This window comes from Hippocampus bargibanti, linkage group LG05, assembly GCF_051943395.1.
Source record: "Hippocampus bargibanti isolate YZ-2025 linkage group LG05, ASM5194339v1, whole genome shotgun sequence".
Lineage (NCBI taxonomy): Eukaryota > Metazoa > Chordata > Actinopteri > Syngnathiformes > Syngnathidae > Hippocampus > Hippocampus bargibanti.
The window spans coordinates 14,174,815-14,192,482 of NC_142738.1; the positions used below are offsets into that span (position 1 = coordinate 14,174,815).

The 17,668-nt window shown below is 43.9% G+C and overlaps 1 protein-coding gene across 8 annotated transcripts in view; it reads right to left on the reverse strand.

Annotated features, from left to right (window-relative positions):
* Positions 1 to 17,668, reverse strand: part of frmd4a (FERM domain containing 4A) — a 196,836-nt gene that overhangs the window by 8,197 nt on the left and 170,971 nt on the right. For 5 of the 8 annotated variants that reach the window (XM_088996803.1, XM_088996804.1, XM_088996800.1 and 2 more), the window contains exons 12-16: positions 12,358 to 12,434; positions 10,326 to 10,467; positions 4,514 to 4,655; positions 2,431 to 2,564; positions 2,232 to 2,354 (exon numbers count right to left, since the gene is read on the reverse strand). In XM_088996803.1, the coding sequence (XP_088852929.1) occupies positions 2,232 to 2,354; positions 2,431 to 2,564; positions 4,514 to 4,655; positions 10,326 to 10,467; positions 12,358 to 12,434 (618 nt within the window). The remainder of the gene's footprint in view (positions 1 to 2,231; positions 2,355 to 2,430; positions 2,565 to 4,513; positions 4,656 to 10,325; positions 10,468 to 12,357; positions 12,435 to 17,668) is intronic. The other 3 variants (XM_088996801.1, XM_088996805.1, XM_088996798.1) reach the window with 1 other exon arrangement.

A 17,668-nucleotide genomic window follows, 5' to 3' on the forward strand; every position in this document is an offset into this window, starting at 1 on the left:
TTTTTAGAAGTACTGTAGTAAAGTTCTGGAGTATTTTTTTGTCAACCAAGGAACATTCAGACAGATGCATTGCAGATGACAGGTCCATCGTGTTTTATATCTATAATCCTTTTTCTGAGCTGCTGCAAATCACAAAGGTGATCCAATCTCATCTCATCTTATTTTCCGTACCGCTTATTCCTCATTAGGGTCGCGGGGGTTGCTGGAGCCTATCTCAGCTGTCTTCTGGCACGAGGCGGGGGACACCCTGAATTGGTTGCCAGCCAATCGCAGGGCACACAAAGACATACAACAGTCACTCTCACACTCACACCTAGGGACAATTTGGAGTGGTCAATCTTCCTGCCATGCATGTTTTTTTTTTTAGAGTGTGGGAGGAAACCGGAGGACCCGGAGAAAACCCACGCGGGTCCGGGGAGAACATGCAAACTCCACACAGGGAGGGCGGACCGGGATGCGAACCGGCGACCTCTGCACTGTGAAGCCGGTGTGCTAACCACTCGAGCCGCCCAGGTGATCCAGTGTTCCCTCTAATTTTTCATGTGTCTGAGCACACACAAGCTCCCTGAGCACACTGAGGACCACTATGAGCAACATCAGGTGTGTATGCTGTGGCCACACACCAGTATCATCACATATATATATATATATATATATATATATATATATATATATATATATATATATATATATATATATATATATATATATATATATATATCAGAATCAGAATCAGAATCAGAATCAGAATCATCTTTATTGCCAAGTATGTAGGACACACAAGGAATTTGTTTCCGGTAGAACACGCTGCACGAGTATCGTTGTCAAAAAAACTGCTAAGTGGCACTATACAGTTCCATTTTGGCTACTGTTGAAAGAGTTCAAAGAGTTAATGGCTTGGGGGAAGAAGCTGTTTAAATCTCTGCTGGATTTGGTGCGCATGGATCGGTAGCGCCTGCCTGAGGGGAGTAGCTGGAAAAGGTGGTGGGCAGGGTGCGGAGGGTCCAGTAGGATTTTCCGCGCCCTAGTTTGGATTCTTGCAGTGTGCAAGTCCTCGAGAGTGGGTAGGGTGGTGCCAATGATTTTTTCCGCCGTCCTAACTGTCCGTTGAAGTCGGATTTTGTCCATTTTTGTGGCGGCCCCGAACCAAACGGTGATGGAAGAACACAGGATGGATTCGATGACAGCCGTGTAGAAATGTTGCAGCACCTCCTGTGGCAGGCCATGCTTCTTTAGCAGCCTCAGGAAGTACATTCTCTGTTGGGCCTTTTTCAGGATAGAGTTGGTGTTGACCTCCCACTTCATGTCCTGGGAGACTGTGATTCCCAGGAACTTGAAGGTCTCAACGGTTGACACCAGGCAGTTGGATAGTGTGAGGGGTAGCTGTGGTGATGGATGTTTCCTGAAGTCCACCATCATCTCAACTGTCTTGAGCGTGTTCAGCTCCAGGTTGTGACGGCTGCACCAGAGCTCCAGCTGCTCCACTTGTTGTCGGTACGCAGACTCGTCGCCGTCTTTGATGAGACCGATGACTGTGGTGTCGTCTGCGAACTTTATGAATTTGACAGCTGGGTGCGTTGAGGTGCAGTCGTTCGTGTAGAGAGAGAAGAGCAATGGAGAGAGGACGCATCCCTGCGGGGCTCCAGTGCTCGTGGTTCGTGTTGTGGATGATATATTTCCCAGTCTGACCTGTTGTGTCCGTCCTGTCAAGAAGCTGAGGGTCCACTGGCAGATCGTGGGGGACACACCAAGCTGGAGAAGTTTGGGGATGAGGAGTTCTGGGATGATGGCATTGAACGCAGAGCTGTAGTCCACAAACAGGATCATATATATATATATATATATATATATATATATATATATATATATATATATATATATATATATATATATATATATATATATATATATATATATGATGATGATACTGGTGTGTGGCCACAGCATACACTCGGCGGTTAGAGGGAAAATTGGTCATGGGGTTACTATGGTTGCAGGTACGTAAAAGATTTGTTGGTTAAAATAAGTTATAAAATGAGACGATGAACCTCAAGGCACATTTAGAAAATAAAGCAGTGTCATACTTGAATTGAAAGACAATTTTCAATTTCCAGCAATTTTTCAAAAGGGGCACTGCTTATGAGCACACCTGGCTGTCATTCTGAAACTATTTTAACAAAAGGATGTCACAGACTGTGTTAAAAAACAGACATTAAATTAAAATCATTTACCTCCCCCTTTGGAAGAATTTTCTGCTCATCCAATTTGAAGGCAGTACCGATCTTTCGCCTCACTGTGGGAGCTTCTTCATCTGGATCGAGAGGGTATTCCTTGGGAAGTCTCCCTGTCAGCTCCTGCAAATTAAACATAAAATGAGGGACACTATTTAAGATTGAGAAGAGTGGCGATTTGATTTTTTTCCTGCCGTACACCCTCTCTGATGCAGATGTTCTTGAGCTCCACGAGCCTCTGCTTCAGCGTTTCCTCCAGTGCTTCCTGGCGGGCCCTAAGCGCAGCCAGCATGTCTTTCTTGGCTGTTTGGGAGCTGTCGGATTCCTGAGAGCCTGCAAAACAATCCGAGCGGGTAAGTGTCAGGAGAGTACTGTTATGCTGCTCTTTGCTGTTGTGGAGGTCTTGGCTGTCCGGGAAAAAGAAGGAGAGATTGTCCATGCAGCTGCACAAGTCTGCCAGGATGTTTACAGGGAAGTGAGTGCAACATTTCGATAAGGCAACTGTTTGTTTCAAGGAAAGATGGGGGTGGGGGCAGTGCAGAGGACAAAAGTCAATGACGCACAATCTCTGGGGAGCCAGAGATGGTGCCAGTCTTGTTTGTAACACGCCTTAGATTTCAGACAAATTGCTTGCACACAAGCACACCGTCGTCCTCATCTTGGGAAAAGACAGAAACAACGCAAGACTCACCCGCTGAGAAAGCTGTGGCAGATAAAAACAAATAAACAAAAAAAAACAGATGACTTTAATTCACTCATAGATCGGATTGTTGACTATTTAAACATGGGCTTTAAAACACACAACAATCCTCAGGATGCTGGACTGGCCTTTTGTAAAGAAAACAAAATATGTTGTTTCTATGGCGACCATGGTTCACCTACTTTGGTGTGTAAGATTCTTAAAACAACCCTGCCCACAGCGTTGAGGCTCACGTTCAACCTTATGCTTCAATGCAGAGATTGTATTTACTTGAGTGACTTCTACAGCTTCTGATCATGTCATTTTAAACTGAGAATATTGGATAGCTAAAACATATGAACTTGTGATAACACACAATGTTGCACATGATGACGCAAAGTATGTTTTTCCTCTCATTTTTACAGCATATACAAGTGGTACTCAGCATAATTTAGAGAATAAATTGAATGCTTGCAATAAAAGCAATTTTGGATACAATGCACTGTTCCAAATGGTCATACATAGCAATGGGTCAGGACAATTTGGAGGGATCAAAGAACTGCAAATGAGTTTTTGGACACTTCTTCAATTTCCTTCCAAGATGTCAGAATAACCTCCCAGACCTGCTGTTTGGATTACAACATATTATTTGCATTATAATTTGGACACCAGATTATTACATATCTAAATAATAAAGTACAAAATAAAATTGAGAATGCCAGAGATCATTGCCATGATCTAAAAAACATATTTACAAACGTATCCATCCATCCATTTTGTAATCCGCTTCTCTACATGAGAACATACTGTCTTTGGACAGGAGGTGCAGGACATCCTGACCATGTTGCCAGCCAATCACAGGACACAAATAGACGAGCAACCATTTGTGCTCATAATCACACCGCAGGACAATTTTGAGTGTTTCATTAACCTGCCACGCAAGTGTGGGCAAAGTATCGGTCGCATCCTAAATTTTGACTGGTCTTAAATCCTGTAATTTGATCGGTGTCAACCTTGTTTTTATCAAGGGCTACAATGTAGTTTGTTCCCACAAGAGAGACACAATGATTCTGAATGCATTTATATATCTAATATATATTCGTATATGCAGTGCAAGTCGACATGCAGCCTCTATGTGTGGCTTGGTACCAAATAGTAGTCGTCATGGATGGGAACCAGTGTTTCACAGCCTGTGGAGAAAAATAACACACACACACGAACTGTCCACCTGTCCAATTTAAACACCAAATGCAGCCCCTTGAGAACACACATTTCTGTGCATGTGAACATAACTTGCACAATCGATGGCATCCCTATGGAGGCAGTTGTTTCTGTCCATCCAGCTTTCAACCAACGCCCTGCTCGAATGCCACCACCGAAGAATGCACTCGCCTATTAATCTTACACATTCACACCCCCTGCCTGGGTGCAAACCCCCCCAGTCTCTCTCTCTCTCTCTCTCTCTCCCACACACACACACACACACACACACGCACGCACGCACGCACACACACACACACACACACACACACACACACACACACACACACACACACACACACACACACACACACACACACAAAATCGATATGTATGAACTAACCTGAAGAGAGTAGACTGCCACTGCTCCCACTGATAATCTTGCCTTTGCTGCCCATGTTGGCCAGTTTGGACGTTTTCAACGTTCCTGTTTCAGTGAGGTCGATAGCAATCTCGCTCAGACTCCGTGCTGCGTGGATTTTAGACTGGACACACACATGTGCCAGAAGCAAGAAGATGTTAAAATGAAGACCTTGCAGAAATTCAACCAACATATACAGTATTATTGTATCTGTGTTAAAATGGATAGGATTTGTTTAAAGGACAACCGACGTCACTTTTTTTTTAACTGACACCAGAAAAACGTTTTATAGCATCTAAAATACCGAAAACATGCAGTATGATATTTTTAGTCAAATGCAAAACACCAATAAAAATGACTTGAAGTGTTCAAAATCTGCAAAAAATTGAGCTGCGAATTGGGCATTTTCAGAAAGTCCCGCCCCCCTTTCGTGACATCACGCCAAGACGTCTTGCATTTCTGGTGAATCAAAACAATGGCTTCAGATTCGGAGAATATGCTTTCTTGTTACACATCCAGTTATGAATATGATTCAAATAGTCCTGATGAGCAAAGCATACATGTTTGCAATCTCATCTCATCTCATTTTTCGTACCGCTTATTCCTCATTAGGGTCGCGGGGGTTGCTGGAGCCTATCTCAGCTGTCTTCGGGCACGAGGCGGGGGACACCCTGAATTGGTTGCCAGCCAATCGCAGGGCACACAGACGTACAACAGTACTCTCACACTCACACCTAGGGACAATTTGGAGTGGTGAATCTGCCTGCCATGCATGTTTTTGGAGTGTGGGAGGAAACCGGAGGACCCGGAGAAAACCCACGCGGGTCCGGGGAGAACATGCAAACTCCACACAGGGAGGCCGGACCGGGACGCGAAACGGCGACCTCTGCGCTCTGAAGCCGGTGTGCTAACCACTCGACTACCGGGCCGCCCCATGTTTGCAATCGATTAACGAATTTATTTGGACATACGGGGGCGGGGGGGGTCCTCAAAAAGAGGCAGAAAAATGGCGACCAGCTCCGGTGAGGAATGAATCAGCTCGTTTCCACAGCTCTGATACATTCTTTCCATGGAGTTTGCCTCCCTCTGCTGGCGGCTTTTGGATGTAAAACATGGTTTAAAAATAAACAGTACAGCAAAATACTGTAATGCCCCTCGGCATGATAAGGGATGCGCACAGGCGTTGGCACAGCTGGTCAGGCTTTTATTAAGCAAACGTTGCAGTTAGCACAATCATACCGGAGTTGTTGTTCCGCCACAACTCACGCGCAGTCCACTCTCTCACTTTCTCGCGGACTTCTCCTTCAGGTCCTCCCTTCTGTCCGTGACGTAATCTCTCCCGACTAGCCCAGCCCCCAAACATGCAACTCACAAGCCCCGGACGTTACACTACCCTCCCCTTTATGAAACCCTCGCCCCGAGGGGTCAACAAAAAAATCCTCCAGCCGTAGCTGTTGTGGCCCTTGTGTCCGTCTCTGCGGTCGACCTGGCTCTGAGTCAATTCTGCCTCCCGCTGGCTGACCCGGGACACGACTGGTGGAAGGCGGATCCCCCGCCTGGAAGTTCCGCCCCTCGCGCCACACGTCACAATCTCGCTTTCGACACGCACCGGCTTTCTGCAGCCGACCCCGCCGTCTGTGTGAAAACTCCAGCCCCAGCTGGTCCCCTGAGCAGCCCGCAGGTCTCCTGAACGCCTCAAGTGGTGCGTGCGACTGGGTTTGAAGTCTCTTGCCGGCCACACACTCCTCACAGCGCCGGCAGAAGTCATCCACGTCGTGTCGATGGTGTCCCCAGTAGAACACTTGGCGGAGCCGTCGGAGGGTCTTTGCGCGGCCAAGGTGTCCTGAGCCAGTGCCCTTATGACAAGCTCTCAGCACAGTCTCTCGAAGAGCTTTCGGCACGACCACCTGCCATCTCTCTTCCCCGGCAGCAGGTTCTCTCCAAGCATGCTGCAGCACAGCATCCTTTATGCGTAGCACAGCAAACTTGCTCCAAAGGCCTTTGGAAGCAGCAGAGAGTCCCATCACGTCTTTCCAGGGTGGCCTCCTGCCACTCTGGACCCACTGCCGCACTGGGTTGAGGTCGTGGTCCTCTTCTTGCTTTGCAGCCCACTCTGCAGTGTCCACAGCCTCTAAGGTGCAGCATGTTGGCCCGGCAGCAGCCGCTTCTCCATGGATTTCCATCTCTTTTGATTTTATTGCCCCCTCTGGTGGGCATTCTATCACAGGGCGAGTAACCTCTACCCGATCGCCTGTCGAGGGCAGAGTGGACAGCACTGCTGAAGGGTCGACTGTGTTGATGGCCACCCCTGGGGAATCCTGTTGAGATGCCGTGATCAGCTCGACACGCTGGCCACCTGGCAGGGTGAGCACCCTAGCCCCCAAGTCCACCACACAATTTGTGGCTTTTAAAAAGTCCCGTCCTAGAATACAGGGGTCACTCACGTCAGCTACCAAAGCTGAGTGGGTTGTTGAGGAACCCCCCAGGCCAAAAACAAATGTCCCTTTGCCCTTCATCTTGGCCGTTTCACCGGTCACTGTCCTCAGTTTTGTGTGTGTCGACTTTAAGACGGTTCCTGCTGGAAAAACGTCAGGCCTCACAATTGTGGCTGACGACCCAGTGTCCACCAAGGCTGTCCAGGACACGTCTCCAATCTGCATGCGGACTTGACTGGGGTCCCCCATGTCTGTCCAACCCACTGTCACCGCTCCGCATGTGGACTGCAGTTCCCGGTTGACCACTGGAGGGGTCTGCGCTGCCCGGCCTTCAGGGACCCTTTGCCGTTTCATCTTTGAGCAGCGCCGCAGCAGATGACCTGGCTTTCCACACCCCCAGCAGACAGCAGGGCGTGCACGTCGACCACTCCCTTCCTCCTGTTGTGCTGGCCGGATATTCAACGCACACACCAGCTCTTCCACCCACGCCGGCCGGCACGCCTCACCTTTCGACGACGATGTCACCGAATCGGGGCAAGCTGCTGTCTGCAGTAATCCCTTGACTGCGATCTCCCTCTCTGTCGCAAGGGCAAGTGCTTCTCCAAGCGCTGCTGGGTGGGCAAGCTGGACGTGCAGCCGCAGTTCATCCGGTCTGAGAGCTTGGATGAACTGGTCACGAATCAGTTCATCTCGGACTTCCTCTGGCATCCCAGCATATGCGCGTCGACCCAGGCTCTCGGTCGCATGGGCTAGACAACGTAGCGGCTCACCGGGATGTCGATCACGCTGCTTGAACTCGCAGCGCAAAGAGTCTTTCAAATTGAACTCCCCAAAGCGCCGCTGCAGAGCGCCCACCAGCGCGCTGTAATCAAGTCTCTGTCCAGGGCTCAGTAGCAGCAGACAGGACGTAGCCTCCTCAGTCAGTGAAAGTGCTAACTGCACCGCCTTCACCTTGTCCGGCCAGTTCGATGCGTGGGCCACCAATTCGAACTGTGCCAAATACGCCTCCCAACTTCCCTTCCCGGAGAATTTCAGCGCCTTCATGGAGGGCCACGCGAGACCAAGGGCGCCGCCATTAATGCTCTCATCACTCCTCGTGGCGACGGCTGCACTTGTCGTAATGGCGGGTTCATGCCCATTCTGGTGCGGATTGTCACCGTAAAGACGACCGCGCTCCATGCCACTTGACTCCGACACGTCAATTCCACCTGGCAAGGCCTTCCCCTTTACCTTCTGCCGAGTAGCGTCGTCGCGGAACATCTTCCCTCAAAAGTTCGAAGTGCGACGGGTGAATCCGGAGCTTCTGACACCAATGTAATGCCCCTCGGCGTGATAAAGGATGCGCACAGGCGTTGGCACAGCTGGTCAGGCTTTTATTAAGCAAACGTTGCAGTTAGCACAATCATACCGGAGTTGTTGTTACACCACAACTCACGCGCAGTCCACTCTCTCGCTCTCTCGCGGACTTCTCCTTCAGGTCCTCCCTTCTGTCCGTGACGTAATCTCTCCCGACTAGCCCAGCCCCCAAACATGCAACTCACAAGCCCCGGACGTTACAATACATTGACGTGATGGAAAGACGCTACAATGAGTCTTTTTTACGGTGAGGAGGCGGACCTTTAATGACGTCACGTACGGACTCGTCACCAACTCAAAAACAAGACTTCCTGAATGTTCAGCGCAAGTCTTAAAACGTAAAATATAGCTATAGGCGGTGGAATCTTTAAAATACGCCCAGTAGAAGTCATGTGGAGCCATTTTACAAATTATGGACACAACTTGTCCGGAGACGTCGGTTGTCCTTTAAGTCACGTGTTCCTGTGCCCAAAAGTAAAGTCAATGGATGATACAGCTTCCTGTTTGCTTTCAACATTTAGCAGATCGTATACGTGTACATTCCACCATGACATCCGTGATCCACTGGTGAAAAGGACACTTTGATCCTCTCCTCTTTCATGTAGAACTGCTTCATGCAAGAATGAGGGTGCAGAAAGTGCTTAAGATTGAATGACTGTCTGTGTCTTTGTGTTGTCATATTATGTTATTTTTTTTGTTCGTTTGACTTAAGATGGTGCCGCAAAAGTGGCTGCCTTTCCAGCAGCTACTGTATTTTGTTTTTTCATTAATTTCTTTCCTTGTTTTCACCAGTGTGAAACTAATAAAGTCTAATCCAATCCAATCCAATGCAATCCAAAATCAGTCAATCATTCCTCTTTTGGCGTAACAGACACCAGGGTTTTTTAATTTCATTCCTCAAGGGCACATGGCGATCAGATTAACAAGTACAAGTGTAGAATAAACAAAGTAGTTCCAAAATGAAATAACAGAGAAGTGGGGTGGAAAACGTCTAAAATAAAGTAATCGAGAAATGGGGGGAGGATGGGGACAAAGAAATGTACACCTGGCTAATGTGTATTGCCAATTCAAACGTTTAGATTGGCATGCTAGAATTAACAAGAGCAGGATGACTAAAATAGCAAAGTCGGATGAAATAAGATTGTGTCTAGCAAAGAATAATGCCTTGTTCACAGTGCACCAACTAGTGTATTACTATTTGATGAAATGAGTCGAATGGATTTTATTTAATTATCTGATACAAATTAGTTAATTTTTGCTGAGGCCAGATGAGTATATTTTTCCAGCCAAATGAGTATTTTGTTGCTCTTGTTTCTTTTTTTTCCCTTTTTGCTATTCTTTTTTTTTACTTTATCCTCCAAGAATCCATGTGTTTATAAAAGTGTACAAAAAAGCACACTTTTATTCCAATTATAACAGTAAAATAGATACATAAATTAATAAAATGCTTCCTGGATCATATAAAATTGCATTTTCTGTGTAGCTATATCTCTTGTTTCTATTTCTAATTGTATTTCGTTTATTATTGTATCTATGCTTGTATGTGACTGTAAAGTGTCCTTGAGAGTTTTGAAAGGCGCTTGAAATAAAAAAATATTATTATTAATTATTATTATTATTATTATTATTATTATTATTATTATTATTATTATTATTATTATTACTGCACAAAATGACTTCTCAGCCTGTCACGACTCTACCAAATGATGTCTGGGCAAGAAGTTCATTTAAAATATTACACACGCAATTAAGGCGGGTGGAAAAACACAGATCATATTGTTAAAAGGAATGAATGAGTCCAATACCAGGCTGCGCTTCGCAGACTGCAGCTCAGGCCTTGGGTGTTAAGCCACCATTTTCCAGAACGCATAAATGGGTGTGATGGTGGAATTAGCTGTGGAGGTTTTTATTTTTGCTCCACAGTATAGATGCCATGGTGATTGCCGTTGTTCTGTGACATCATCAATGTACACTGGTGAAAAGGTGATAAGAATATTGCTGACCTTGCTTTGCTTGCGGTCCAGATAGAACTGGTGTTGGCTTATGGCCATGGCCCAAATGGACTTGATGAGGGCTGGACAGGCATACCAGGTGTGCACTGCGATGCCACTGTGGCCAAATGTCCTGCGTGTCACCGATGCCCTACAGTAGAAGCGGACACAAAGCCTCTTTATACGCACTGACTGCAAACAAATAACGCTGAATCCCCCTTAATCACGATGAGAATGTGCACACAACAACAAGAAAACCCAACTTCCATACCTTGTACACACTAAATGCTTTGAAAATAATTAAAACAGGTTCTAGAACACTGTAAATATTTTCGAACACACATAGATAATTAATCAAAAAAGTATATACAATACTGTATACATACAATACAATTCAAACAATACATATTGATTTATATAGCACTTAATGTATGTTGTGTACATCTGTTAGTTACATGCCTTTAGTAGGCAAGGCCCGTTGACTTGGCATGTGATGCTGGCAATTGCATGTGTGTGTGGGCCGGGGTGGGGTGGGGGCACAGCTGTGGCTTAGAGCTGCACCTTCGCAAGTGTGCTCATTGTGTTTTTGTGTGATTATTTTCCCAGGGTTCAATAAATGGCGAGTATGGCTCACTGTTAAATTTCAATAGAAACATTTAAATATAATCATTAATTGGATTCATATTTGTTCCTATCTTTTATGAATATATATTATAAAAATATTTTGGGGTCGAATACATATTATTTTGCCTGCACATTTATTAGGCCTCTGTCGTGTTTAAGGTATATATTTTTCATGATAGTGATATTTGGTCTAAAAAGTAGAAGAACCCAGTTCCATAAAACAATCTGCGATGTCAATGAACTAAAGTAAGCGGGCAAAGACAATTATAATACCACTTTACTGGCAATAAAAGGCTTCTTTGGTGCTTGTGAGAAGACGACGCACGTATAAGCCACACACGAGGCTGGCGTGTTTGCTCATCCTTATTTAAACACACACTCATGGCCAGCTCACCGTAATGACAGCTCATCTCAAAGAAAACACCGCTGCTCGTTGTTTCACCCTGTCCCTGACTGTTTCCAGCTCAACCCCCCTCCCCTCGGCACTGCACATATGGAGCCATGTTAAATAAATATAGGCTGGACCATTTGGGCAACAAAGCGGCCCACTCACACAGATGTCAAGATCTTCGTGGGGTTCCTTTGTCAAGACTTTTATACATATATGTGTTTGTGTGCTGTAAGATATTATCATTTTTTTCAGGGACCTTCGGGACATTATTATAGAAAAAAGAATATGAGACAACACAGTCAGCTCATCCGACGCCCGTTTTTGTGTTGAGCTTTAGAAAGTCAGTCAGAACATCACATCAAACATTAATTCTATGTTCTGCACTGCTTACTAAAGGTAACATTAAAGTTATTGACTGGCATTACAGATTATATTTTTCAACTGGGAATCCAATATTTCACGGGCATCGCTCAGTGAATAAAATGTTTTTAAGCTGCTATAATGACGAACAGATCCATCGAGGTAGTGGTGTGTCATCATTTTGCAGATGAAGATTACAAGGGGAAAAGTTCCCGTGTCCGTACTATTGCTCTGGAGGGAAATGCCTCTATGCAAACAGGGTAAGTATGTGTATTGTTTAAACGGAGAGTGTGTGTTGCTCAGTCAGAGCAAACGTGTGTAGCGATTGGGGAAACAAATGACTCAGTTACATAGCTGTGTCTGTCAAAAATTGTTTATCAGACTGTTTTTTGTTATTATTTTTAGTTTTAGGTATTACAAATGTAGAAAGCTTGAGCACCAAAATCACTGTTTTGTTTTGTGTCTGATTTTGGTCTGGTTTTTGAAGCCAAGGCTGAAATCTGTGTTTGTACTTGGGAACAATAAAGGTTGTGAAATCTGAGTAGTAAAATTCAACAACAGTGGCATTGAATGAATTTGTACATATTAAATAGCGGTCAAATATCTTCTTTGGGAGTACATCAAATCAAATCAAATTGCCTTGATGATTGAACTGTTATAGAGATTTACCTCCTGGGGTCATGAACTTCCACGGAGAACTTCTTCTCTCGAAAATAGAGGTTCTCCAGCTGACGCCATTGGAACACCTGAAGTTTGAGGAGAAAAAACACAGTCCGACAATAAGTCCACGCAACTTTGAAAGAAATCCTCTCCTCTGCAAGCACCCAAAAATGTGGAAAGAAAGACAGACAGCGCTTGATTATCACATGCTATATAAGAAGCCGAAACACATATTCCCCATCATGTGTCCCGTTACATCCTCTGCAACTTGCCTCAACATTTGTAGGCGTGTTTTGTGTGAGTGAAAGTGTGTAAAGTTTCTCCTGTAACTTGACTTGGAGGGAGAGAGGGGGAAGGAAAGATGGAGGGAGGGAAGTAACAGGGAGGGGGGGGGGGGCTGACCCCTCCTCCCCCCACAGGAATTTTGCTTCCTGCTCTGCGGTAGGGGAGGAGTGTGTGTGTGTGTGTGTGTGTGTGTATGTGTGTGTTTGAGAGAGAGTAAAAAGGGTCCAAGGGAGGACTGATGAAGCGTTCTCTGAGCACCACCCCCCATGGTCCCCTTACCTCCTTCCTCTCTACAATTGAAGAGCCCTTGCTTTGTTTGATCAGAGCTCAGTGCACACACAAACACACACTGTCTAAGTCTGGTTCTCATTAGGGACAAAGGGTGAGACAGAAAGTGAGTCGAAAGGGCCGAGTTGCCCTGATGTGAGCAAATGCAAATTGAGAAGTGATGAAAAAAACAATAAAAAGAAAAATAACGTAAAGACGAGGCAGGAAAAGAAAAGAAACAAAGTTGGTCCAGGAATTTTAACAGCCTGGGAACAAAGTAAGAGTAACAAAGTAATGTAGTTTATTCCATACATTGTAAGAATGAAAATTGTAAAGAGCAGTACGTTGGGGAGACTCAACAAATTCTCAAAAAAATACTTTATCAACATCGCAGGGATAATACAAGTGGGCCTCAATCGGCAGTACATTTGCACCTAAAAGCTAGCAACCACTCATTTGACGACAATGAGGTTAAAACTTAGCGAAAGAACATAGATGGTTTGAAAGGGGGGTAAAAGAAGCGATTCTTATAAAACAACAAAATCCTTCATTAAACCGGTCTGATGGGGTGAGGTTCAATTTGGATCGTTCATACAATAGCCTGCTTAGGCAAAACAGGTTAGGCAACATTCGCAATGCTGATGAGGTGATACAGGTGGGAGTGGGGGAAATGGGCCAGTCGTTAGTCAGGAATGTAGGAACAATGAGTAGGGCCACAGGGAGTGGTCCTCTGCTCCCCCCAACCTGAGAGTAGGGACCTATCATAGCTGTGTCCGGCGCCGCCATGGCTGGACATTAGGGATATATAAATAGGGCCGATACGACCAGTCAGACTTTAGTTCGCTGACGAAGCCTCTTGGATAGGAGGCGAAACGTCCGAAACCTTCAAATTTGTACAGATGACGGCTGAAGAAACCTTCTCATCGATAAACCTATGTTGTCTAAGCAGGCTATTGTATGAACGATCCAAATTGAACCTCACCCCACAAAACCGGTTTAATGAAGGATTTAGTTGTTCTATGAAAATCGCTTCTTTTACTCCCCTTTCAAACCATCTATTTTCTTTCGCAAAGATTTTAACATCATTGTCGTCAAATGAGTGGTTGCTCGCTTTTCGGGCATATGTACTGCCGATTGAGGCCCACTAGTACAGTAAAGTCTCGTTATATCGATATCGGATATATCGATAGTCCCGGTTATATCGATACTATTTCTATGCACGCACGGAGAAAATTACATGCAAACAGGGTCGGATATATCGATAGTCCCGGTTATATCGATATTTTTTCGGACTCCCTTGAATATCGAAATAACGAGACTTTACTGTATTATCCCTGCGATGTTGATAAAGTCTTTTTTGAGAATTTGTTTAGTCTCCCCAATGTACTGCTCTTTAAGATTTTCATTCTTACAATGTATTGAATAAACTACATTACTTTGTTTTTCTTTGGGCAGCCTATCTTTTTGATGCACTAATTCTTGCCTTAAAGTGTTTATCGGTTTGAAATAAGTGGGAATTTTGTGTTGCCAAAGGACTGCAGTTTTTCAGAAACACCTGCAATGTAAGGTACTGTGACTCCTCTCCCTTTTCTATCTTCAGAATTTTTGGTTTCATTCCCTATTCTTTCTTTCTGACATTTGTTAAATGACCAGAGGGTATCCACAGTTTGTGAGTGCTCTCCTGATATGTTTTGAGTCCTTTTCTCTACCTTCAACGCTTGTTGGTATTAGTTTAGCCATATGCTGGAGGGTTCTGATAACTCCGAGTTTGTGTTGTAAAGGGTGGTTAGAATCGAAAAGTAAGTATTGGTCAGTGTGCGTAACCTTCCTAGAGACTTCTATTTTTAGCGCATGACTGAGACCGTACGACTGAGAGCTTACACAGACATAGCCTATATTATACACGTGGTATTTGTTAGTGGATGTCTACAATCAGAATTGAAAAAGTTAAAATGTTATGGTAAAATACAAAAGATGAGCTGGTATGATTACCTTTGTGGTCAATATGCTTGTTCTATATAAGTCTTACTCACAATTGATTTTTAATTAAACTGGGCTTTTCAAATAGGTATGAGTAACTTAACTACAGTAAAGTCTCGTTATATCGATATCGGATATATCGATAGTCCCGGTTATATCGATACTATTTCTATGCACGCACGGAGAAAATTACATGCAAACAGGGTCGGATATATCGATAGTCCCGGTTATATCGATATTTTTTCGGACTCCCTTGAATATCCATATAACGAGACTTTACTGTATTTACAATTTGTCTCATTTTTGTCTTAAAAATGTAAAACCTTCCACCAAAAACGTCTGTGTAAGCTCTCAGTCGTACAGGAGTGGTCCATCGATGAAAAGGTTTCTTCAGCCGTCATCTGTACTTCTTTGAAGAAGTACAGATGACCTTCCACCAAAAAGTTACACAGACATTGAAAAAAAAAACATTTTATCAAAATTTTCTCACAGCATCCACATTATACTTCAATTATCATTCGTACTGCAGAGTGTAGTTCTCAGTCTGTGGCTTCTTTTGGTATATAAAATCAGAAACAGAATCAGAAAGCCTTAAATAGTCCCACAATGGGCACATTTGCAATCCACAGAAGCAATTTGAAAGGGGGGTGGGCGGGAGAAAAGATAAAAACAAAGTATTCTATGCATAATAGAAGTGTCAGAGGACGGAAATGTATAACTGTGCAAAAATGTATTCTGTGATGCACTGCATGTCTTCAGTTAAGCAAATATGTATGTGTTTTTAATTCAAGAAGAATTAACATGTAAACTCTACACAAAAACAACACCTGTTATCATTTTGGTCATGTTAATGGTGACATTAGAAAATAGCGAAATGTTCTAACCGTTTCATGTCATGTCTTGGAGAAGGAAATAACTCCATTATCAAACTGCTTGCTGAATGGAGTGTGAAGCGCAAATGTAGCGTGGTGCTAAATATAGCAATTTGGGCCAGATAGTGAATGAAGGACTGTTTGTGTTGGCCAGAATAATGGCGATAAGAGACATTTATAATTTTGTTCAAACATGACATGTTTACACTTGCTGACGTATGCTTTCGTTTTTAGAAAAGAAAAAAAAGTATGTGATGCCAGAGAAGCACAGAGCCTGGGAGCCACGCACATGTATGCTATAAATCCTAAATTGAAACACGAAAATACTCACATCACCGCACAAACATTCACATGCAGATGCTGAGCTGGTAGATATTCTTTCACAATCAGGCGCTCATATCCTGACTATGTTAGATACCGAATGTCAGATCTGATAAAGGGTAAAGGCCTTTCTTCGCTATAGTGGAGAAGAATAGTTTTAAAAATAACCACGGCTGAGGTATTATTCTTTTGGACTGCTGTACTGCTACGTCCATGTGGGTGGGGTTCTGGTGTATCTAGCCGTCGTCATGGCAAAGTCTTTACACTCTTTCCTGTTGTTTGCATGGGACTGTGCCATTTTGGAAGGATGACATATCTGGAAAAACTAATGGGAACCGGCTGGATGTCTGGATATGTCTCTGCACTCCAGCAAATGGGTGGGTGGGTACGCTCCCAAATGAAATCATATGATATGCCCCAGGTCAGTCACTCATCAGACCTGTCCTTTGACTAATGTTGTGAGCTACACTTATGTGTGTGTATCTGTGTCTGCGCATGTGTGGTCTGTGGTAAACTGAGGTACTTTTACATCGTCAAACAACCTAGTCTTCTCCGGATGATCATTTAACAGAGTCATTATTTTAACTGTGGGGAACAAAGATAGTAAACACACTCCAAAATAGCTCACATTAAGTGTTGTGTGTTTGCCAAACTGAATCAGCTTTTCAGTGGCAAGCGATGACCGAGTGAGTCACTGATTACTGGAGCTGTTACGCTTGGCTGAGTGTTTCTTCTTCCACTCTTTGAAGGAGCTGTATATCTTCCTACTGTGGACTGCATGTCCTGTTTTCACCAACCAAAACTGTGTTCAATGGAATTAAGTCGGGTCTTAAGGTGTTCCATAGCTACAATCAGCACGTTGTATCATTGAACAAAAGCATGTAGCCACAGTTTTTTTGTTTGCGAGGAGAAATAAAAAAAAAACATATTGTCGATATGTTTTTGTCCTGCTTCCTTTTGAAATTTTACAAAGAAAATGCTACACTTTGTAACTATTCATTCAGTCCAGAAGTAATAAGTGATATATGTAAAGCCAAATGAGAATTAAATGATTTTTTTACTGAGTAAACTAAATTAAGTCATTCACTGCCAGACATGTGCAAAAATGTGTCCACTCCAGTGTCAGGGTTTTTGTCATTGTCACTTGAATTCCAAGACCCACAGAATATTGAGTTTGAGGAGTACATTAACATTCAATACAGCATTAGGAATCTTAAACTCATCAGAAAAAAAAGAGTTAATTCCTAAATTATATGGGTCTGGAGTTATATGAGCTTGAAATGAGGCTGGCTGTCCAAAATACAATGCAATAAATACATATACAGTAAAGTCTCGTTATATCGATATTCTCGGGAATCCGAAAAATATCGATATAACGGGGACTATCGATATATCCGACCGTGCGCGCATGTAATTTTCTCCTTGCGTGCATAGAAATAGTATCGATATAACCGGGACTATCGATATATCCGATATCGATATAACGAGACTTTACTGTATATTGGTTTACATAGCGCATTAACAACAGCTGCAGCTGAAACAAAGCACTAACATTTGAAAAGAAGGGAAATGCAACCTCCTTGTGGAAAAGAAGA